At 42.4% G+C, this 24,934-nt stretch overlaps 1 protein-coding gene and 1 pseudogene across 4 annotated transcripts in view; one reads left to right on the forward strand and one right to left on the reverse strand.

The window, feature by feature from the left end:
• The first annotated feature begins 4,235 nt into the window (after window positions 1-4,235).
• Window positions 4,236-24,934, forward strand: part of LOC122224549 (methyltransferase-like protein 7A) — a 39,642-nt gene continuing 18,943 nt past the window's right edge. Inside the window, exons 1-3 of one of the 4 annotated variants that reach the window (XM_042946541.1) lie at window positions 4,238-5,104; window positions 14,420-14,498; window positions 21,914-23,109. In XM_042946541.1, the coding sequence (XP_042802475.1) occupies window positions 4,607-5,104; window positions 14,420-14,498; window positions 21,914-21,996 (660 nt within the window). In that variant the 5' untranslated portion in view covers window positions 4,238-4,606 and the 3' untranslated portion in view covers window positions 21,997-23,109. Of the gene's footprint in view, window positions 5,105-11,920; window positions 12,378-14,419; window positions 14,499-21,913; window positions 23,110-24,934 lie in introns of those variants that run through there. The other 3 variants (XM_042946539.1, XM_042946540.1, XM_042946542.1) reach the window with 3 other exon arrangements.
• On the reverse strand, window positions 9,359-10,379 carry LOC122223950 (annotated as a pseudogene).

Below are 24,934 nucleotides of genomic sequence, written 5' to 3' on the forward strand. Positions count from 1 at the left end.
AACCCACATGTATATGGTCATTTAATCTAAAACAAAAGAGGCAAGAAAATACCATGGGGGAGGGGCACCTGGGTGGCTCAGTCAGTTAAGCGTCCGACTTCGGCTAAGGTTGAGATCTCATGGGTCTTGGGTTTGAGCCCCGAATCGGGCTCTGTGCTGACAGAGCACAGCGTGGAGCCTGCTTCAGATTCTGTGTCTCCCTCTCTCTCTGCCCCTCCCCTGCTCACGCTGTCTCTCTCTCTTAAAAATAAACAAACATTTAAAAAAATTTGTTAATGCAAAAATGTATAAATTGGACTTTATCAAAATAAAAGACACGCTAAGACACTCTCTCAAAAATTAAAAAAAAAATAAAAAACAAAAAAAACAAATGAACAAATAAAACAGAAAGAGATCCATAAATACAGAGAACAAACTGGTAGTTGCCAGAGGGGAGGGGCATCAGGGGATGGGCAAAATAGGTGAAGGGGATTAAGAGGTACAAATTGAACTGCAATAAAGTACGGATATGAAGTATACAGTGATATAAAGTATAGTGTAGGGAACAGAGTCAATAATATTATAATAATTTTGAATGGTGATGGACAGTAACTAACCACATTTATGGTGGTCAGCATTTTGTAATGCATATAAGTATTGAATGGCCGTGTTGTACACCTGAAAGTAATAGAATATTATATTATGTATATCAAGTAGCCTTCAATTAACAAAGCCCTCTAGCTAAATTCACCAAAAAAAAAAAAAAGACACAAAATATCAGTATCATTTCTATAGATCCTACAGCTATTAAAAGGATTATAAGAGAACATTGTGGCCAACTCTATACCAATAAATTCAACAACTTGGACTTTATAGGTGGCAAATTTCTGAAGGACACATGACCAAAACAGACACAGGAAGAACTAGAAAATCTGAACAGTCCCAAATTTCCTAAAGAAATTACATTTTCCATTAAAAATTTACAATATGTATATTTCTATAATTTTAAAATTTCTACATTTTATATAAAGACGCAAACGACCTAACGAGTCAAAGCAATTTTGAGAAAGAAGAACAGAGTCAGAAAGCTTAAACTACTTGATTTCAAGATTTTCTATAAAGCTACAGTAATCAAAGCAGTGTGATCCTGGGATATGGATGGATAGAGAGACAATAAAGCAGAATTCCCAGAAATAGACCCACACGTATATATGACCAATATATTTTTAACACAGTTGCCAAAATAATTCAACTGAAGAAAGGATAGTTTTTCAACAAATTATGCTAGAGTAACTAGATATCCATACGGAAAAAATATTAACATTCATGCTATATAAACTTATAAGGTTCTGTCAATTATATTTTAATAAAACTGGAAAAAGTTAACCTTGTCCTTTACCTTAAATATCACACATTTAAAAAAAAAAAAAACTTTACTTGAATCATAGACCTAGATATAAAATCTAAAACCTCAAAAGATGTAGAAAGAACATATAAGAGAAACTCTTCACAACCACAGACTAGGTGAGGGTTTCTTAGGAAAAAAATCAGGGATCATGAAAAAAAAATGTAGGGGCGCCTGGGGGCTTCAGTTTGTTAAGCATCCAACTCTTGATTTTGGCTCAGGTCATGATCTCACAGTTTGTGAGACTGAGCCCTGTGTGGGGCTCTGTGCTGACGGTGCAGAACCTGTTTGGGATTCTCTTTCTGCTACTCTTCCCATTCATGCATGCGCTCTCTCTCTCTCTCTCTCAAAATAAATAAATAAACATTAAAAAAAAAGAAAAAATGTGGCGCGCCTGGGTGGCTCCGTCAGTTAGCTGTCCGACTTCAGCTCAGGTCATGATATTACAGTGTGTGAGTTCGAGCCCCATGTTGGGCTCTGTGCTGAAAGCTCTGAGCCTGGAGCCTGCTTCAGATCCTGTGTCTCTCTCTGTCCCTCTGCCCCTCCCCTGCTCACGCTGTCTCTCTCTCTTAAAAATAAACAAACATTAAAAAAATTTTTTAAATGAAAAAATGTATAAATTGGACTTTACCAAAATAAAAGGCACAGCTAAGACAACATGGATGGACCTTGACGGCATTATTCTCAGCAAAATAAGCCAGTCACAGACAAATACCATATGATTGCACTCATCTGTGTAACCAAAAAACAAAAAAAAACAAAATCACCCCACAAAAAAGAAAAAAAAAATAACAAACACACAGATACAGAGAACAGACTGGTGGTTGGCAGAGGCAGGAGGAGCAGGGGAGAGGGGGCAAGATGGTGACACCATTAAGAGAATAAAAAGACCGGTCACAGACTAGGAAAAAGTCACCCACTTGATAAATGACATACTGAGAATATACAAAGAATTCTCCATCTTCAATAAGAAAACAACCCAATTAAAAAAAATTTTTTTAATGTTTTATTTAGACAGAGCATGAACAGTGGAGGGGCAGAGAGAGAGGGAGACACAGAATCTGAAACAGGCTCCAGGCTCTGAGCTGTCAGCACAGAGCCCGACCCGGGGCTCAAACTCACGGACCGTAAGATCATGACATGAGCCGAAGTCGGATACTTAACTGACTGAGCCACCCAGGCGCCCCAGAAAATAACCCAATTTAAAAGTGAGTGAAAGATCTGAACAGAGACCTTACCAAATAAGACCACAAATGGCAAACAGGTCCATTAAAAGATGCTCAACATCATTAACCATCAGGGAAATGCTAATTATAAGTACAAGGAGAGACTACTACAGACCTTTTAAAATGGCTAAAATAAAAAAAGACAATTACACCAAGTATTGGTCAGGATGTGAAACAGCTAAATCTCTCATACCCTTACAGTGGGAATATAAAATGGTATACCACTACAGAAAACAGTTTGGCAGTTTCTTAAAAAAAAATATTTGCAAAAAAAAAAAAAAAAAAGTTAAATATTTGCCTACCATGTGACCCATATATCCTACTCCTAAAAATTTATCCAAGAGAAATGAAAGCTTTTGTCCATACAAAGACCTGTATGCTGATACTCACATTAGCTCAATCTGTAACAGTCAAAAACAACCCAAATGTCCATCAGTAGGTGAACAGATAAACAAACTGTTATACATCCATACAATGGAATACTACTAAGGGACAAAATCAATGGATTCATGCAACAATGTTGCTGCCTTTCAAAATAATTATGCTGAGTAAAAGAAGTCAGACAAAAAAGCACATTATGCCTGATTCCATTTACACAAAATTCTAGGAAATGCATAACTCGTCTCTAGTGACAAAAAACTCATGAGTGGTTGCCTTGGGATGGGGAGGGCAGGAGGGAAGGATCACAAAGGGGCAAGAGGAAACTTTCGGGGGTGATGACTAAAGTGATGGTGTCACAGGTATGTACCTAGGTCAGAACTTACCAGACTGTACACTTTATATAGTTTATTGTATGTCAATTCCACCTCAAGAAAGCTGCTAAATGTGGAAGATATATTTATATAGAGGATCACAAATAATGAATCAACAGAACACTCCCTGTATCCATCACCCAATTTAAAAAAGTAAACGTGGGGCGCCTGGGTGGCGCAGTCGGTTAAGCGTCCGACTTCAGCCAGGTCACGATCTCGCGGTCTGTGAGTTCGAGCCCCGCGTCAGGCTCTGGGCTGATGGCTCGGAGCCTGGAGCCGGTTTCCAATTCTGTGTGTCTCCCTCTCTCTCTGCCCCTCCCCCGTTCATGCTCTGTCTCTCTCTGTCCCAAAAATAAATAAAAAAAAAACGTTGAAAAAAAAAAAAAAAGTAAACGTTACCATAATTTTTGAAAATTTCTGTGTTCCCTGACCCACCCAAAAGCCAAGGCTTTCTTGTTAAAAACAGATGAATGCTTGAAACTACTTTCTGTATACTTTAGGGTTTTAGGTTCCCCAACACGAATATTCTGGGGGCTATTTTTATCTAAATTTAGCTGAGTGACGGAGCAGTCACGCACAATTTGAAGTTGAAACTTGCCCTTTAAAAAATGGGAGGCCCAGAACTGTGACTCAAAAATAATCCTGTTGAGTTATGAACGTCTGAGAGCCTCGATCCAGAATGCAAAAGGGGGGAACCTCTCGTTAACTGTGGTCAGGCAAGCGTGTCTTCTCATTTCCTCTTTTTAAAAACAGGGCTGGGGGAGGAGAGGGACCAAAGGGTGACAGGAGGCGGTCACTTGGCAGCAGCCTCCCAGTACGGTTTAGCCAGGCTCCACCCACGGGTTCTGTTTTCTTTGCAGATGTCATTGGAGGACCCGGATGGGGTGTGTACGAGCAGCGTGCATAGTATAAAACTCCAGCAGGAAACCAGCGGTAGTTTCCAAACCCAGAGAAGGAGAAGCAGCAATAGATCTGGAATAAGGGACTGTAATCAACTTTCCTTCTGAGAAGCTGGGAAATTTCTCACTTTGCTTCATGAAAACGAAGCTGAATCTTTTGCCCAGCGCCTATTAATTAGGTGAAATGGGCCTCTCGCCCACGATTTGACTTGAGCTGTGTCTCTCTAGCCCGGCCAATTCTTCTTTCCTCCGCAGCGGATTGGCTCTGGCTAGAAGCCTACCTCCTGCAATAAAGGAGTCTGGTTGCCGGGTCGCTAACCCGTTGATCTTTTTCTCTTGTTGGTGATGGCGCTTATCATCTTTACGCTCCGGCTGGCCATCGGCATCCTGCTATTTCCCATGTTCCTGCTGAACCTTCTGGGCTTGTGGAACCAGATATGCAAAAAATGGTTCCCCTACTTCTTGCGGAGGTTCACCGTGATGTACAACGAACAGATGGCGAGCAAGAAGCGCGAGCTCTTCAGCAACCTGCCGGAGTTTGCGGGGCCCTCCGGGAAGCTCTCTCTGCTGGAAGTGGGCTGCGGCACCGGGGCCAACTTCAAGTTCTACCCGGCTGGATGCAGGGTGACTTGTATCGACCCCAACCCCAACTTTGAGAAGTTCTTGATCAAGAGCGTCGCCGAGAACCGACACCTGCAGTTCGAGCGCTTCGTGGTGGCTGCGGGGGAGAACATGCAGCAGGTGGCCGATGGCTCCATGGATGTGGTGGTCTGCACCCTGGTCCTGTGCTCCGTGCAGAACCAGGAGCAGATCCTCCAGGAGGTGTGCCGAGTGCTGAGGCCGGTGAGTGAGGCGGTGCAAGGGGGACTGGTTAGTGGCAACCACTATCCCCAAGGGTAGTTAGTTCTATCAATTTCAGGTGGATCGGACGTTCAACCATAAAAAGGGCAACTAGGAGAGAAGGCACTGTTGAATTTTGTAGAATCTTAGAGGTGGGAAGAAGCTATAAAGGGAAAGACTGATTCTGAATACACAAAAAGTGTAAAACTTCGACAGAGGAAAAAAATACTATAAACACAGTAAAGTACAAAAACATAGAAGTATTTACCAGGGATGATAGACAAAAAAGGTTAACTTCCTTCATATTAAAAGACATTACAAATCAAAAGATCAGTAGGATTTTTTTAAAAAAACAATAAGAAAAACACAAGAGAAAAATAGGCAAATAGCAGGAATGGAAATATAAATAAAAATAGCCAATTATACACCGGGGGCCTGGGTGGCCCAGTTGGTTGAGCTTCACCTTGATTTCTGCTCAGGTCATGATCTGACAGTCGGTGAAGTGGAGCCTTGAGAAGGGCTCCATGCTGACAGTGGGGAGCCTGCTTGGGATTCTCTCTCTCTCTCTCTCTGCCCCCTCCACCCCCTACTCTCTCTCAAAATAAATAAATAATTTTTTTAAAAATAGCCAATTATGTGATAAAAATGCTCAACTTGACACGCATTTAAAGAACAAAATAAAGCCAGATACCATTTTTACCTATTAATATTATCAGAGGCTTTTAAGGCCAATATGGTATTATGGTTTTGGGAGGCAGGACATCTTCCTTTACATTGGAGGAAGTGCCCTCTTTCGAGGGTAATTTGATAATATCAAAATTTATCAAAATATCAAAAGGTGCACAGAGTCTTTTCTCCAATAATTTATCCCATAGTTATACTGCACAAATATGCAAAAACGTGGCCATATGCAAAGATATTCATTAGAGTATTTATAATAGCATAAATTGGAAATAACCTACATGTCCATCGACAGAAGGCCATTCAAGTAAACTGTCACAGAGTATAGAAGAATTCTGTGCAGTTGTTAAAAAGAACAAGGAAGGGTTACCTATGTTGATATGGAAAAAATCCCTAAGAGATTATGTTAAATGAAAAAAAGCAATCAAAGAATAGACAATTAGGTAGAATATAAGTGCATGGGATATACATATATATGTATGTATATGTATATATGCATATACACACATATACATACACATATATATGTGTGGGATATACATATATATGTATATGTATATATATGTGTATACACACATACATACACACATATATGCATATGTATATATGTTAAAGTGTGGGATATATATGTATGTATACATATGTATACACACACATATATGTACACATATATATGCATGTGTATATATGTTAAAGGAAATGACAGACAAAAAACTATTAACAATGGTTACCTCTTAGGAATGGGATTGGATGCAGGGGAAGAATCACTTTTTTTTTTTTAATTTTATTTTTTATTTTTAAAAATTTACATCCAAATTAGTTAGCATATGGTGCAACAATGATTTCAGGAGTAGATTCCTTAGTGCCCCTTCCCCATTTAGCCCATCCCCATCCCACAACCCCTCCAGTAACCCTCAGTTTGTTCTCCATATTTATGAGTCTCTTCTGTTTTGTCCCCCTCCCTGTTTTTATATTATTTTTGTTTCCCTTCTCTTATGTTCATCTGTTTTGTCTCAAAAAGTCCTCATATGAGTGAAGTCATATGATTTTTGTCTTTCTCTAATTTCACTTAGCAGAATACCCTCCAGTTCCATCCACGTTGTTGCAAAGGGCAAGATTTCATTCTTTTTGATTACTGAGTAATACTCTATTGTATAATTATACCACATCTTCTTTATCCATTCATCCATCAATGGACATTTGGGCTCTTTCCATACTTTGGCTATTGTTGATAGTGCTGCTATAAACATGGGGGTGCATGTGTCCGTTCGAAACAGCACAAGTGTATCCTTTGGATAAATGCCTAGTAGTGCAATTGCTGGGTCACAGGGTAGTTCTGTTTTTAGTTTTTTGAGGAACCTCCATACTGTTTCCCAGAGTGGCCGCACCAGTTTGCATTCCCATACTTTTCATTTTATATCTTTTGGTATTGTTTGGAATTCTTTATACTTGCATGTAATTTTTACCTATTACCTTTATTATTTTTTAATAGTTTTATTCTAAACACAGTTGAACATAGATAAAGTATGGATGTCTCAACAGTTGAATTCACTGCTCTAGTAGAACAGGATGCTCTGTAATCCCCAGTTTTATTTTCTAGTAGAGGAAGTTCCTCAGGAAGAAAAGGACTTGAGATGGAGTTTACAGGCAATGATATAATTCTGTCTTTGGTTCAAGGATAGGCCAACATCAAAATAGTAAATGAAAAAGTTCTGCCTCTTATACCCAAATGCTGGGTTTTTGTGTCCTGAGACTGGGCACTAACTGGACAATGTTAGCAAATGTTTTGCTTACAGTGTTATCCCTACAAAACAAGTAATTCTGACCCCCGTTTTAATAGCACTCTTAAGGAGATCACATTCTTTGTAGCCTTCTACTCTCTACTGAATATAACCAGGAGCTTTATTACATTGTCATTTAACCTTCACAACAGTCCTTTAAAGCAGATACTGTCTTCATGTTGTTTTGAGGAAACAGACTCAGAGAGGTTAAGAAATTTGCCCAAGGTTACACAGCTAGTAGGTCTCACTTCCTTTTATTTATTATTTATTATTTTTGTTTGTTTGTTTGTTTAGAGAGAGACAGAGAGAGAGAGAGACAGACTGTGAGTGTGTTGGGGGGCAGATGGTTTCTAAATCTAAATATCTAGCCCAGATCTTTCTTCTAACCCCAAATCTGCATATCCAGCTGTCTCTTCAATAGTCACCTGAATGGGTGACAGGCATCTATCTCTCGCTTAAACCTGTGTGACCCTTGGGGTAACACTGGCCTCCATGGGTCTCCTCCTTTCTCTCCTGCTCTAGTCTATGGATTTTTTTTTTTTTTTTACCCAATCAGGAAATTCCAAGTTTTCCATTCCTGAACTTATACTTACATTCCTGTCTTATACTTGCCCACAGAAATGGGAAACTCCCACCTCTAAGCTCTCTGCTTGGGATAGGCAAGATTAGGGTAGATAGAAGAGGCTAAGAAGAGTGTGGCCATCACCACAGGTTTTGGAAGGGATTTGGAGGTCCCTTTCCCCTTACTTCCCAAAGAGGCAGATAGGTAGGAGACTTCTGAAATCCCCCTGATAATCTATACCCTCCACTGTGTCTATACTTCACCTACATTTATAGGACTGCCCTAGATGAAAGCAGCAGTTGCTAATTCCTACATGACAGTGACTTACGTATCACATCCACCGAATAAAATACCTAATGACACAATGGTACCGTGACTTCAGTAATGCTTTCGATGCTTCAGCATTTTATTATTATTATTTTTGAAAAAGACACATTTATTCAGTGTCATGATGAGACTATTACATTTAGCAATCAATAGCACAGGTGCAAAAAAAAAAAAATCTACACTAAAACCCTTTGTTGGGGGGCTCCCAGGTGGCTCAGTCAGTTAAGTGTCGACTTCGGCTCAGGTCATGATCTCATGCTTTGTGGGTTCGAGCCCCACATCAGGCTCTGTGCAGATAGCTCAGAGCCTGGAGCCTGCTTCAGCTGCTGTGTCTCCCTTTCTCTCCACCCCTCCCCTGCTTGCACTCTGTCTCCTTCCCTCTCTCAAAAATAAACAAACACTTTAAAAAAAATTTAAAAAAACCCAAACCTTTGTTGGAATGCTTTATGCTTTCCATAGAACAGAAACTAAAATACCCTGTTATACAATTAGTCACAAATACAGTCCTTGAGTTTTTTGCCCATACACATGAGTATTGTCTAAAACGTGTCTTCTTTGTAGCAGCTAGGCCCTGCCACCCCTGTGCTTGGCTGAGTTCACAAATCTGTTGGAACCTGTAGCTTCCCTGTCACTTCTCTGGCTCTTCATTCCTGCTAAGCTTTGTGTCCTGGTAGCAATTAAAACCTAAAACCGTCCAACTTCGGCTCAGGTCATGATCTCACGGTTTGTGAGTTTGAGCCCCGCGTCGGGCTCTGTGCTGACAGCTCAGAGCCTGGAGCCTGTTTCAGATTCTGTGTCTCCCTCTCTCTGACCCTCCCCCACTCATGCTCTGTCTCTCCCTGTCTCAAAAATAAATAAACGTTAAAAAAAAATTAAAAATAAAATAAAATAAAAATATTTTTTTAAACCTCTGCCACTGCCATAGCTGCTGCTGCTGCAACCACCATAGCCAGGCTGGGTTTGTGGTTTGGCAAAGTATTGGCCTCCACCACCACAGGGGCCAGAGCTTCGGCCCCCCAAATTGCCTCCTTTCCTGGGTCTAAAGTTTGAAGATTGGCCGTTGTAACTGTCAAAATCATTATAGCTTCCGCAACCTCCAGAGTTGCTTCCATCATTACCAAATCCGTGACAGCCATCCCCACTGCCACTGTATCCATTGCCACCTCGACTGCCACCAAAGCCACCTTGCCCACTGCAGTTTCCTCCACGACCAAAGTTGTCATTCCCGCCAAAACCACCTCCGTGACCACCACCGAAGTTTCCAGAACCACGTCGACTTCTTTGGCTGGATGAAGCACTGGCCATCTCTTGCTTAGATACGGCTCTTCTGACTTCACAGTTGTGGCCGTTCACAGTATGGTATTTTCGAATGACAATCTTGTCTACAGAGTCACGGTCATCAAACGTCACACAAGCAAAGCCTCTCTTTCTGCCACCGCCTCGGTCAGTCATGATTTCAATCACTTCAGTTTTCCCCTACTGTTCAAAATAATCTCTCAGGTGATGTTGTTCAGCGTCTTCTTTAATGCCACCGACCAAAATCTTTTTCACGGTTAAGCACGCACCAGGTCTCTAAGAATCTTCTCTCGAGACAGCCCTCTTTGGTTCCACAACTCTCCCATCCATCTTGTGTGGCCTTGCATTCATAGTTGCGTCCACCTCCTCCACAGTGGCATAGGTGACAAACCCAAAGCCTCTGGAGCGTTTGGTGTTTGGGTCTCTCATTACCATACAGCCTGTGAGCATTCCCCATCTGGCTCCTCAGATGCTCATCGGTTGTTTCAAAGCTCAAACCTCCAATGAAAAGCTTCTGTTCAGGCCCTTTAGTAGATTCTGACTTAGACATGATGGCTGGGGGAGGGGAGACTTTCACGATGCTGACTTGGCAGTGTCCACGGGCTGATGCTTCAGTATTTTAATTCATCATATCATTTACATCCTTGTGACAATGGTACAAAAGTGTAAGACATGCTTATTCAGTCTCAGGCAATGCTGGGTGTGGATTCAGACTCTCCCACAGGTTTGCAAAACAGAACCCAAGAGCAATTCTCAGATGAAGTAAAAAAAAATTTTTTTGTATGTATGTATGTAAAGTTTATTTATTTTGAGACAGGAGGGGAGGGACAGAGAGAGACAGAGACAGAGAATCCCAAGCAGGCACCATGCTGTCAGCACGGAGCCCCATGCAGGGCTCGATTCCACTAACTGTGAGATCCTGATCTGAGCCAAAATCAAGAGTTGGGCTGACTGAGCCACCCAGGCACCCCCAAATTTTTGTTTTTAAATAAAAGTAGTAAAAGTTAAAAAAAAAATGTGCCATTAAAAGGCAAACAACAAACTGGGGGAGACCTTTGTAGTATATGTTGCCTTATTATACTAAATGCCCCCACTAAGCAGTAAGAAAAACCCAACACCCTACTAGAAAACTGATGAAGGACATAACAGACAAATCGGAAGAGAAGAAATCCAAATCGCCAATAAGGTTTAGCAAAGATGTTATCTATATTAAGGATATTAAAGATGTACACATTATTGAAAATGAAATACCATTTTACCCATCAGCTTGCCAAGGATACAGAGGAAAAAAGGATTGAGAAGAGCTTATTGGAAATGGGCACTCATATGCATTGCTAGTATGAATGTAAACTTGCTATGACTCTTCCGTAGGGCAATTTGACCACCTGTACCAACAGTTTAAGAAGACACAGACTTTGGACTCAGCAGTTCTACTTTTTAGCAAGTTATTTTTTTGGAAATAATTAGAGGTTGTCACAGAGATGTACGGACAAGGCTATTGACTGTGATAGTATTTATAATGATGAAAAACTGGAAATAACTTCAATGAGAATGGTTAAAGGAGACATGGTACCTTCAGTGGTGTGAAATGTTGTGTGAAAAGTTTTTAAATCATGTTTTAGGATAATATTCGAATACATAAACAAAGCAGGTTACAAAAGAGAATGTACATTCTAATCCTAGTTTTAGGGAAAAAATAGATATTCACATAATATGAATTTTTTAACGTTTATTTGACAGAGAGTGCGCATGCACAGGAGAGGGGGGGAGAGAGAGAGAGAAAGAGAGAGAGAGAGGAAGAGAGAATCCCAAGAAGACTCCTTGCTGTCAGCACAGAGCCCAACGTGGGGCTCAATCCCACTAACCGTGAGCTCGTGACCTGAGCCAAAACCAAGAGTCAGACGTAACTGACTGAGCCACCCAGGCGCCCCTATATGATCAGAAAATATGTGTTAATTGCCTGAAATTGGCAGCTCTGTATAAAATTTGACAGAAGCTGAGACTATTGGCCAAAACGGTGCCTTAGCAAGTTTTAATTTATCCATGCCTTTTCATGAAGTTAGCCTCTGGGGCCACTGAAATCGAAGCTTCTTCAGTCATCTTATAAACCTGTTCTGACAAAACCAATATGCGGGGTTTGTTTGTTTGTTGGTTTGTTTGTTTGTTTCTCAGGGAGGGGCTTTCTATTTCCTGGAGCATGTAGCCGCTGAGAGCTCAACTTGGAATTACTTCTGGCAACAAGTCCTGGATCCCGCATGGTACCTGCTGTTTGATGGGTGCAACCTGACCAGAGAGAGCTGGAAGGCCCTGGAACGGGCGCGCTTCTCTAAACTTGAGCTGCAGCACCTCCAGGCGCCGCTGCCCGTGGAGCTGGTGCGCCCTCACATCTGTGGATATGCTGTGAAATAGCAGGAGCGGGGGCGGAGAGCTGCGTGGCTCAGATGGCTTAAGGCTACAGTTTTATTTACACTCACAATACTAATTGGGAGAAAGGAAACCTTTTTTTTTTTTTAAAGTAAAGTTGAATTTCATCCCTAGAAGTTTATGTGATAACCCGTTTAGCCATTTTCTGTTGGCTCCCAGAGGATCAAAACCCAAGCAAACGCAAAACAGGACTCTCCCTTAAAAGGAAACACTGGGCTTTCATAATTGAAGTTTACCATTATTCCCAAACTTAAGTCTGTAACTTCAAAATCCTCCCAGCCATCTTTTTTGTCTTTTAATATCATAGATTTTTATAATTTTTTCATGTTTTATTTCTGAGAGACAAAGAGAGCGAGCACAAGTAGGGGAGGGCAGAGAGGAGGAGACAGGATCTGAGGCAGGCTCTGTGCTGAGAGCAGAGAAGCCAATGTGGGGCTTGAACTCACGAACCATGAGATCATGACCTGAGCGCAAGTCAGACGCTCAACCGGCTGAGCCACCCAGGTGCCCCACAACTGTCTTACTTACATGGTTACCTGACGGATTTTAATTGTACCCGCTTTTTGAGAGCTTGGCGCTAATAAGCCATCAAATCACTCAAAAGAAGACTTTGAAAGGGGAGACGTGACAAGATCTTAATAACTCACAAATTGAATAAAGAAATCCTACCCAGGTGAAAATCCTAATCTGAACAGCCCAGATTTTTTCAGAAAGAAAGCTGAATGCATGTGTTGTTCTTAGGATCGCAGGGCTGGTTTTCAAAATTAATGGACCAGTTCTGCCTGGTCACAGGCAGTTCTGCCTAGGTCACACCTAGTTCTGCCCAGCTTTACTGTGTTTTCTCCAGTATTCCACCCACATTTGTCTTCCTGCATTCCAGTCTTCAACTCTTAAGGTGAAGAGTGTGCTTGACCCGTTAGTATGTCCATAAAAATAGTTGAGATACTTAAGGTTCTTGACTCCATTTTCCTGATTATGTGGCGTATACTTTGCTGGATGTCTTAAATTGTAGGCAAGGAAAAGGGCCACTGTAATTAGGAAAACCTTGGGTAATTAGGCATATTTTGTAAGAACCCCTATAACCCAGGCAATCTGTGAATCTGTCAAGAAGTAGACACATATTTTGGAGATAATTCTGACCAAATGTCCCCTCTTGTCCCAAGATGATTTCTTTGTTCCTTGCCACTCTGGGAACCTCTAAAGTGTTAGGTTGGTCAGAGGGCTTAAGAATAGCGTTTTCAGCAATAGTTCGTATGTATTTTAATAAATTTAGTATATTTTCTGAGATGACTTTACAAAAGGACTATTTTAATTATCAAATCAATACGTTCATATAGATTTTAGGAATGGAAATAAATGATTTATGTCTTTGCTGGCTTGGCTTCATTTTTTTCTTTTTTTTTTTAATGTCTGGAAGGGGAAAATTAAGCTATTTGAACATACAGATTTATGTTTCTAGAGCCAGGTAATTGCTTACAGAAAGCAGAGGGAGGATCAGAATGGATTTTGAAAAGTTCGAGTCCAAAGACCTCCACTTATAACATTCATAAAGCAAAAAGGAAGGAAACATAACGATTCTAACTCTCTTGAACATGAAGACAGTTGCTGTTATGGTGAGGTTAGGATAGTTACCTAAGGCCTTCTGAGCTCTAGAACAGGGATCTCCTCCCTCTGCATTCGCTCCAAAGCAGGGACCTCCTTAACCACCCCACTTCACTATCAGTTAAGGTAGTCCAGTGCTTGAGAAATATGAAAAACCACAGGTTGACATGCTGAAATGTTATCAGCATGTTGAAAGGAATGCCATATAGCACAATGTACTGGGTACATTCTTATCAATTCCCTCTTGTCTAAGTGGTGTGGCAAAGTTGATCCTTTCTGTGGAGAAATAAATAAAGTTTCTTACATTCCATGAGTTCCCGAGCAAGTCTTAGAAGCCCTAATTCCTGAAACTACAAGACCTGTCTTTTTTTTTTTTTTTTTTTTAACGTTTATTTATTTTTGAGACAGAGAGAGACAGAGCATGAACGGGGGAGGGTCACAGAGAGAGGGAGACACAGAATCTGAAACAGGCTCCAGGCTCTGAGCTGTCAGCACAGAGCCCGACGCAGGGCTCGAACCCACGGACCGTGAGATCATGACCTGAGCCGAAGTCAGACGCTTAACCGACCGAGCCACCCAGGCGCCCCCAAGACCTGTCTTGACATCATGGCTGCCATAGCACCTCCCCACTGCTTTCCTCCACAGGCCAGAAGACACACGTTTGTGGTCATTCCGACAGCCTGTGGAAGTGACCTAAGCCCGCGCAAAATGGAAACCGGAAAAGGTAAAACGGGTCCAATGTCTTTTGGGTCGTGTGTTGGTTAGGATTCCTTCGATTGGAAGTGACGTGAGTGTTCAACCAAAAAAAGGCATAAGCAGAAGAAAGACCTTCAGACTCAAATTAGTGAAAAGCACAGGGGCAGAAAGCCTCCCGCACAGCTTGAGCAGGGCTCAGCTGATGTGATCAGATGTCACATCTGCCCTTCCTGACTGCCCTACCAGGTGGTGAGTCTGTGGAAGTGGTGCCAATCTTCATGCTTCCCCGGGGCCAAGGCCAGTTGGAAAGATCAAAGCTATTTTGCAAATGCTCCACCCAATTTCTGCACTGAGTCTCAGCTGGCTCTTGTTGACAATCTGGGGTCACAAGTCCATCCCCGAATCAGTCATAATGTTTAGACCAAATGGATTAGGCTGATTTGGCTCAAGTAAAGGTCACAGTGCTTCTTCCCCGGGGCTGAGCACACCCAGACCTTTGTGAACAGAGACAAGGAGACTTGTGTATCCTCCAAATGAAACAAGGCTGGGGGAAAGCGGGAAGGGAGGCTGAGAAGGCACGCCGCAAATGCTCATTATGGGCACATCGCTGCATTTCGATCAGACCCTGTTTGCTTCCGGGTGGTAGATTACGTAGTACCGTGCTGAGAACCCTGGCTTTTCACTAGGATAGTTGCATGCAACGAGGAAGATAAAAGACAAAATGACACTGGCTTTGGCATCCAAGTGACTTAGGTCAAGTCCTGGTTGTGTCATCTGTTGACTGTGAGACCTTGGGCAAGTTATTTCTCTAGTGTCACCTTCTTTATTATTATTATTATTATTATTATTATTATTATTATTATTTGTATTTGTATTTTAGTCAGTTCATATACAGTCCAAATTGGTTTCAGGAGTAGAATTCAGTGATTCATCACTTACATATAACACCCAGTGCTCCTCACAAGTACCCTCCTTAATACCCATCAGGCACCTAGCCCATCCCCCACCCACCTCCCTCCATCAACCCTCGGTTTGTTCTCTATCTTTAAGATTCTCTTGTGTTTTGTTTCCCTTTCTAGTGCCACTTTCCTCATCTGTTAATGAGGATAATATCTACCTCAAGGGTTACTGAGAGGAATTAATGAAGTGAAGCATTTGGTACTTAACAAATGTTAAACTTCATTCGACAGTTATTGAGTGCCTACTGTGTACTCCACCCTTGGTGCTTGGCTTAGAGCCCTGAATAAGCTAGACTTGTTCTCTGCCCTCACGGAGCAGAGGCATAGGCCGTGATAAATGCTAGCTAGGAGGGAGAAGCACCAGGCACCAGGAAAATGGAATCGGCAGCCCTGGGGCGGGGGAGGGAGGGGAGGATCAGAAGTTTCCTTGAGGAAGTGACATCCGAGCTGAATTCCAGAGGGTATTAGTATTTCAGCCTAACAGAACAGCTGGTACCACACACAAATAAAAGGAGGAAACACAATGTGTTCAAGGAACTGAAGGCAGGCAGGGCTGGGTATGAGAGACTGCAAGCAGGATTTGGGGATGGCTGCTTACTTACACCAGGCCTCTTCCTAATCTTGTTAAGTCCCTGGACCCATGAGCCCCGTACTTCATTTTAATGGCAAACCAAACATACTTAGGAACAGAGTGTTTTATGATATAAACATAAGAAATTTCAAATACCATTGAAATTTCTTATGTTTATATCATAAAACACTCTGTTCCTAACTGTTTTCATATTCTAATTGCTTCTTCTGAATTCCTACATATTTCATACTTGGATAGCGAGTGAAGCAAATATTGCATAATAGCACCTTGTGTACTCTTAACCCTTAACATAAGCCTTCCCCTTTGGTATTGCTTTAGAAGACCTAGAACTTAACTGAAATTCAATTCCCATTAATCTGTTAATGCAATTGGGAGCGTAATGATCAAGGAGCCTCGTGCCAACAAAAGCTAAAAAGAAAACTGTCCAGGAAGTGTCACTTGAACTCTTTCAATACCTAAAACCAAAAGCATTCAGGCTACATTAAAGAAAAACCAAGGGCGCCAGGCTGGCTCAGCCGGAGGGGCATGTGACTCTTGATCTCAGGGTTGGGAGTTAGAGCCCCACGTTGAGTGCAGAGATTACTTAAAAATAAAATCCTTACAAAATAAGAAAAGAATAATCAGAAGTCCCTGATCCATGGAACTGCCAGAATCAAGAACAGAGGACATGTTGATTGAGGATACAGGAAATGAACGTAGAGGGGCCAATATTCCCAATTTCTAGCTCATTTGAAAACAAACAAAAAAAGCAAACAAAACAACAACAAACAAAAAATAAAACATAGCAATTTGCTGGCCAAGCAAGTTATTATTTTATTCCTAAAGGAAATTTGCGGAACCTATAGAGAATTACATACAAACAAGGACAATTGCCATTCAGAATTTACTGTTCTAAAAGTAAAAACCTCTCACAGCCTTAATTCAGGCTGTGTCCTTCTCAATCTTTAAAATGGGTCCGACACTGATGTCAACCTTCTCCTTGGAATGATCCTTCTATTCCAAGACTCTAATAGCTAATAATAAAAATTTTCATTTATTACATGCCTTCTTTATGCCAGGCACCAAGTTTTTACACTATTATTTCATAGAATACTCATAACTCTATAAGGCAGATACATTACCTGCAATTGACAAACGAGAAAGGGCCCATGACAAATGGTCAATGTCACTTGCCCAAAGCCACTTACTGAGTGATCACACCAGTATGCCCATGAAACTTACCTGATTCCAAAGCCCAGCCCTCCCCACAATGTTGTGATGCTTTTTGAGGTCTCTTCAAACCCAAGTCTCTGTAATTCTGTCTCCTTTCTCTACCATTTCACTGTGAATGGTCCCCGAGACTCATTCAGTGTGTGTTTCATCCCTCGAGCCTTGCTTATACTCCTAGCTTGTGAGCTATCACCCGTGTGGAAGAGATTCTTAAACCTCACACTTTTGCCATTCCTTTGCATTGAGAATTTAACATGTCAAAAACAAAACTCAACCGTGTCCTTCCCTAAACAAGCGACACTTGCTAATTTCTTCAACACCTAGGATTATTTCCCAAGGACCAGATAAAGAGACGCCCTTCTAGAAAGCATTTGCTGGCTGTTTCAAGAAGCTTCCTCTTTGAGAAATCCCTCAGCATTCACTAATACACTTGTGGGTATTAGTGCACAGGCCAGACACAGTGCTTACTACATACCAGGTGCTCCCAGAGTAGTTACCGATCAATTCGTCATCAAATCCTCTTCTCCATACCTCTTAGATGGCCCCTTCTACCGCCTTTCCACAGCCACCATCTTAGTTTGAGAACTAAGCCCTGGATGATTACATGTATAGATTGAGTGTGGACAGCTCGAATCACAAACCATGTGTGCAGGAACTTGCTAGGTATTGCATGATTCAGGGACATGGCAGCAAAATAGCTCCAAGGTGAGGGGAAGATACTACATGTAGATAGAGAAGTAGAAAAACACTCCTTTTGCAACTGACTCAGCTTTCTTTGCCTTCCTTCACTCAATTCACCCCAATAACCTAGGATGGAAAAACGATAACTCAGCAAATAATTTTCCTGAGGCACAAAGAAGTGGTTTCCTAGGAAGGCACCAATGTCTGATCTAAGTCACAATCTCTCATGCCAGAAAACGCTTCAAACTGGTCTCCATGCCTTCAACACCCACCGCCTTCAAGCTCCTAATTTCCAAAACACTTTACTCTAGCCATTCCTGCAACTCAAATTATGAAGGCAGCTACTCAGCTTCCTGAGTTGAACTGAGGTCGCTCAACTTCGCACTTGGGACTGTCCACAGACACCTCAACACTTCTCCCTGCTGTGTAGGCCAGCGGGGAAAGGATGGGGTTCGGAGTGAGAACGTCTGAATCTTACTAACTGAATCTAATTGAATCTAATCGTACTAACATTACGTCTTACTAATTCACTTGTTCGCTTAAAAAGAGAACACTGCTTACATCTCCCAGGATTCTTGTGAGGATGCAGGACATAATGCAAACAGTGCTTTGTAAACTTCAAACTGTTTGCCGTGAGCGCTGGAGTTCTTCACATGGTCCCTTACTTGGGTCGGGGCCCGGCCTCCTTAAGCAATTGTGAGAGGAACAGAATAAAGTTAATTTGTCTATAGGAAAAGATATTTTACTTCTTTCTTAATTTTCTTTAATGTTTATTTATTCTTTGAGAGAGAGAGAGAGAGAGAGAGAGAGAGAGAGAGAGAGAGAGCGCATGAGCAGGAGAGGGGCAGAGAGAGAGGGAGACACGGAATCCCAAACAGGCTCCAGGCTCTGAGCTGTCAGCACAGAGTCCGATGCGGGGCTCGAACTCACGGACCAGGAGATCATGACCTGAGCCGAAGTCGGTCACTCAACCGACTGAGCCACCCAGGCGCCCCAAGATATTTTACTTCTATAAATGCAGTCCTAGAATTCCAATCGGCTAGATTACTATACACCCTAATGTTTTTCTGGAGACTCAGTATACTGTTAAAGAAATCTCCCATAAAAAATAACTTGACAAAGCCCTCATGTTTGCACCTAACACTAAAATGTTTGGCACCTACAGGAGATGCTGCAAAGAGCTTCTACACAGAGCGCTAAAGATACAGATGTGATTTCCCAAATCCCTCTAATCTTGGCTCACATTTTACCTGTCAGGCTAAGTAGACAGTATTAGAACTGTAGAAACAGCAGCACTCAGTTCAAATTCTATCTCACCTCTCAGGTTATGGGAACGGATTATTTGCTCTGGTCTCAGAGGAAGAGTTTCTTTTAAATTTTATTGTCTGCCACAGCTTAAGGACACAAAAAGCTAAAAACTTTTTTAAAAGCCAAGAGTGCAATATTAAAATACATAATATTTATAATGTTTATTTGTTTTTGAGAGAAAGAGACAGAGCATGAGTGGGAGAGGGGCAGAGAGAGGGAGACACAGAATCTGAAACAGGCTCCAGGCTTTAAGCTGTCAGCACAGAGCCCGATGCGGGGCCCGAACTCATGAACTGTGACATCATGACCTGAGCCGACGTTGGACCCTTAACCGACTGAGCCACCCAGGTGACCCCATAATATTTACTTATAAATATAAATGTTGCCATATACCAAACTACTTACCAATGGAGGCAACCTCATCTGCCCAAATGTTGAAAGTGAGAGAAAACACTGGAGAACATAGCCACAATCAATAAATCAATAACCTGTCAGCCCCCCTTTTTGCTACTGTGCTTTTATTTTCTTCCCTTCGGATTCTGGGAAGGAGGCCTTCTGGGATCCTGAGTAAATTTCATAAAAAATATTTGCCTTTTGCACACACAGCAAATACACATCCATACCTGGAGGACAGGTATGTCTGAAAGTGTAAGAATTAGGTAAAATGGTGCCACCTGGGGGCGCCTGGGTGGCTCAGTTGGTTAAGCTTCTGACTTCGGCTCAGGTCATGATCTCGCAGTTCTTGAGTTCAAGCCCCGCAACAGGCTCTGTGCTGAGAGCTCAGAGCCTGGAGCCTGCTTCAGATTCTGTCTCTCTCTCTCTGCCCCTCCATGCTCGTGCTTTGTCTCTATCTCTCAAAAATAAATAAATGTAAAAAAAAAAATTTTTTTTAAATCACTTCCTGCCTCAAACCTTTGGATGGCTTTTCATGGTTTTCAGATGAAACTTCAAAATCCTTAGGTTAAAATGCAAGGCTCTCGCGATCTGGCCCCACTGGCCCTGCAGCTTGATTCTCTACAAGCCACTCCCACCCCTGACTCTACACACTGTGCTGTCTGGACCTTCTGCCTCTGAGCCTTTCCGCGCGCTGTGCCCTCTGCCCAGAATGCCCTACCCTCTCCTCTCTTCACCTCAAATCGACTAGTTCTCTACAATATCCCGTAAAAGTCACTTTCTCCGAAGAGAACTTCCTTAATTCTCCAGTTGGGTCTTTAGGTCCTTCATCCAGGCTCCCACGAGCCCAGGCCTCCTCCTGTCACGTTCTCATGTGCTGCCATTGTTGCTTTACTCATCTGTCTGCCCCAGACTGACTCAAAGCTTCTTGGGGGACAGGGGGTTCCTCTTAACTCAGCTTTTACCTGCAGCACTCCATCTGTGTGAAACATACAAACGATCCCACTCATTTGTCTCCTCTGCTGCCTTTAGGAGAGAGCCCAAAGCCCCAGTTAGACTTCTCAGGGCTGCTCAGAAACTGCTAATGTATCCTCAGCTGCCACAGGGTCCCGCCCGTCCTTGACCATGCTCATTTCCACATTGCCACGCCTCTCCTCTCAGCAGAGGACTTTTACTACTCCACAGAGGGAAACACAAACAGAGAGCCATCGAGCGGGTCTACAGATTTAAGAACCCCACCAGATGCCCTCTCCTGATCAGACCTGCAAGGCCAGCCCTGGGCCCTGGATTCATTTCTTCCCGGTCTTTTTTTCCTGCCAAGTCACACTCTTTTTGCATCTTCACTCTTCCCCTTGTGTTCAAATACCCTAAAATCCACACCACCTTCCTCCAGTAAAAACAAACAAACAAAAAACACCAAAAAAAACTTAGCTTTGCTTTCCCCTGAAATCGCTATGCTCTTTTCCTCCCTTCAAATCTCTTAAAAATATCAAATCCATTTTTTTTTGCCTACTTCCCACTCACTCCTCAATCCATTCTCATTGGGTAGCCAGCCCTCTCTGAAACTGTTCTCCTCGAAGCCACCACGGATATCCTGCTTCCCAAATATAAAGGCTTTGTTCTTTGGTGTGTTTTTTTTAAAATTTTTTTAAATGTTTATTTATTTTTGAGAGAGAGAGACAGAGCGTGAGTGGGGGAGGAGTAGAGAAAGAGGGAGTCACAGAATCCAAAGCAGGGTCCAGGCTCTGAGCTGTCAACACAGAGCCCAATGAGGGACTCGAGCCCACGAACCGTGAGATTATGACCCGAGTGGAAGTCAGACGCTTAACCGACTGAGCCACCCACGCGCCCCAAGGCTTCGTTCTTTGTATGAACTGTGTACTATCTGATTCTGACCGCTCTTCTGGAGATCTTCCTCCTTTTTCTTGTGAGTCTTTTTGACCCTCTGGCTGCTCCATCTCGAGCTCCTTGGCTGCCTTTTACTTCCCCAGAATTCTATCCTTAGTCCTCTCCATCCCTACAGACTTCCTTTTGTGGGAATTCAACAGAACTGCCAAGTCCAGTTCCACATCACCTCCCTCTCCTGGCCTTTCGGGCAGACTGGCTATGTGGGAGAATGCCAGGCCCGTGTCAGCCATATTAGTTTCCTATTGCTGCCATGACAAATTACCACAGATTTAGTGGTTTAAAACAATACAAACTTTTATCTACCGGTTCTGGAGGACAAAAGCCCCAAATGGGTGTCACTTGGCTAAAACCAAGGTGTTGGCAGGGTTTCGTTTGTTTGTTCGTTTTCTGTAGGCCCCCCGGAAGAAACTGTTCCCTTGCCTTCGCCAGCTTCGCGAGGCCACGCTGGTTCAAATCTCTTTCTGAAACGGACCTGACTTTCTTGTCTCCCAGTTTCACTTCTAAGGGCCCTTGTGATTACACAGGCCCTACCAAGATACTCCAGAATAACCACATCTCAAGGTCAGCTGGATAGCAAGCTTAATTCCACCTGCAACCTTAGTTTCCCTTTGCCTTGTAACATAACACATCCAATAGGTTGCTGGTACTAGGACGGGGAGATCTCCGGGAGTGGGGTAGAGGAGGCATTATTCTGCCTACCACATCAGCTAGACTGGACAAAGAAAGAAAAGGCAAATATGTAAATGATAGTGGGGACTTTCACGAAGCTCCAGCTGGCCTAACACAGAGCCAAGGTGAGAACGGTGCAGAATGGCAAACGAGTTGCGGGAAGAACTGAACGAGGGATACAAAAGGACAACATGAAACTCTAGGTTTCAAAAAGGCAATCTGGCTGCACTTTACAGGACAGCTCGTGTTTGTCTCTGAAGTCTCCTCACGCTAAAATGATCATTTCTACTTCTGGAGGCTTCCTGTACCGATCCCTGAACTCAGAATCCTTTGACGAGTCTGGGGATATCTGCCAACCCTCCCCAAATTCCTCAGGAACTTAAAAATTATGAAGGCAAATAATTTTTACTACGCAAAAATGGCCCTAGACGTCATGCTCAATCTCGCTCACAATCCACAAAATGCGAATTAAACCTACTGGGGGATACCACTTCTCACACATCAGGTCTGCCAAGACTCCAAAAGTCTGACAATACATTCAGATGGGCAAGCCATGGGGAAACAGACATACCTGCGTATCGCTGATGGGGATGCCAAAGTGTTCAACTCTTGTGGAATTTGGCAATACTTGACAAAACTATACCTGCATTTACCTTTTGGCCCGCCACTCCCACCTCTAGAATTGCATCCTGAAGATACGCTTCCAACAACAGGAAAGTACAGAAGCACAAGACAGTTCATTGTCGCATCGTTTGTAATGTTTCCAAGCTAGATGCTCATACATACGAATATGCTTGAATAAACCAGGGCACTTTTTGCACAGCGGAGCACTTACTACATACCTGAATAGCAGTATGACAAAGAGCTGCTAGAGTCTACGGCCACACCACCCTGAACGCGCCCGATCTCGTCTGATCTCGGAAGCTAAGCAGGGTCAGGCCTGGTTAGTGCTTGGATGGGAGACAGAGAGCTGCTAGGGTGATAAGGTGTGATTTCAAGGACATATTATTGAGTAAACAGAAGCTCTGTCACCTAAAACTAGCTATAGTGTGGTACCTTCTCTGTAAAAAAGAAGGATAAATAAGAGAATACCCACGTATATGTTTATTTTTGCAAAAAGAAACTGCAGAAGAATAAGCCAGACACTAGCGAGATTGGTTGTCTATAGTGGTGGGTGGGAAGAGAGCAGAAATAAAAGGGGGAAGAGCAGTGATGCAGTTTTAAATATACCCTTTGTATAGTTTTGATTTGGGGAACCATGTTAATGTCTTACATAAAATATGCAAAAGAATGTTTTTTACATAAGATGAAATGAAGAATGGGGGGGGGGGGCATCCCTAAAATCGAAAAATAAAAAACACCTAATGGTATTCTTTTGTGTGTGTGTGTGTGTGTGTGTGTGTAAAATTCTTTTCTGCTTTTTTTAAAAAGTTTTATTTATTTATTGAGAGAGAGAGCAAGCACAGGCAAGGTAGGAGCAGAGAGGAGACACAGAATCCCAAGCAGCCTCAGCACCGTCAGTGTAGAGTCCAATGTGGGGCTCGAACTCACAAACCGTGAGATCATGACCTGAGCCTAGATCAAGAGTCAGACACTTAACCAACTACTACTCCAAAAATATTTGTTTATTTTGAGAGAGAGAGAGAGAGAGAGAGAGAGAGAGAGAAAGCACAAGCAGAGGAGGGGCAGAGAGAGAAAGAGGGAGAGAGAGGAGAGAGAATCCCAAGGCAGGCTCCATGCTGTCAGCACAGAGCTTGACATGGGCTTGATCTCATGAACCACGAGATCATGATCTGAGCTGAAATCAAGAGTCAGATACTTAACTGCCTGAGCTACCGGTGCCCCCAATGCAATCTATTTAAAAAATTTTTTTCATTACCCCCTGAAAAGCCTCTGTAACCATTAGTAGTCACTCCCTATTTTCCTTCCACTGTCTCACAGCCTCAGGCAACCACTAATCTATTTTATTTTTTAAAATTTATGGTTTTAATTTTATTATTTTTTTATTTTAGAGAGAGTGAGTGAGCATAAGCAGGGGAGAGGTGCAGAGGCAGGAGAGACGGGGTGGGGTGGGGGGAGAGAATATTTTAAGCAGGCCCCACACTCAGCGTGGAGCCCAATGCAGGACTCAATTCCATGACCCTGGGATTATGACCTGAGCTGAAACCAAGAGTTGGACGCTCAACCAACTGAGCCACCCAGGCAGCTCTCTATTTTCCATCTCTATAGATTTTTTTATTCTGGGTATTTCATAAAAATGGAATCACACAATATATGGTCTTTTATAACAGGCTTCTTTCACTTAGCATGTTTCAAGGTTCATCTATGGTATAGCACATATCAGTACTTCATTTCTTTTTATGGCCAAATAATTTTCCATTGTATAGCTATATCACATTTTCTTTCTTTTCTTTTTTTTTTTTTTGTTAAATATAATTTTATTGCCAAGTTAGCTAACATACAGTGTATACAGTGTGCTCTTGGCTTCAGGATTCATCGCTTCCATACAATACCCAGTGCTCATTCCAACAAGTGCCCTCCTCAATGCCATCACTCATTTCCCCCTCTCTCCCACCCTTCCCCATCAACCCTCAAGTTTGTTCTCTGTATTTAAGAGTCTCTTATGGTTTGCCTCCCTCACATTTTATTTTTCCATCAAATGATGGATGTTTGGGTTGTTTCCATTTATTGGCTACTAAGAACAATGATGCTGTGGACATCTGCCCACGAGTTTTTGTGTAGAAA

Source organism: Panthera leo, chromosome B4 (assembly GCF_018350215.1).
Source record: "Panthera leo isolate Ple1 chromosome B4, P.leo_Ple1_pat1.1, whole genome shotgun sequence".
Lineage (NCBI taxonomy): Eukaryota > Metazoa > Chordata > Mammalia > Carnivora > Felidae > Panthera > Panthera leo.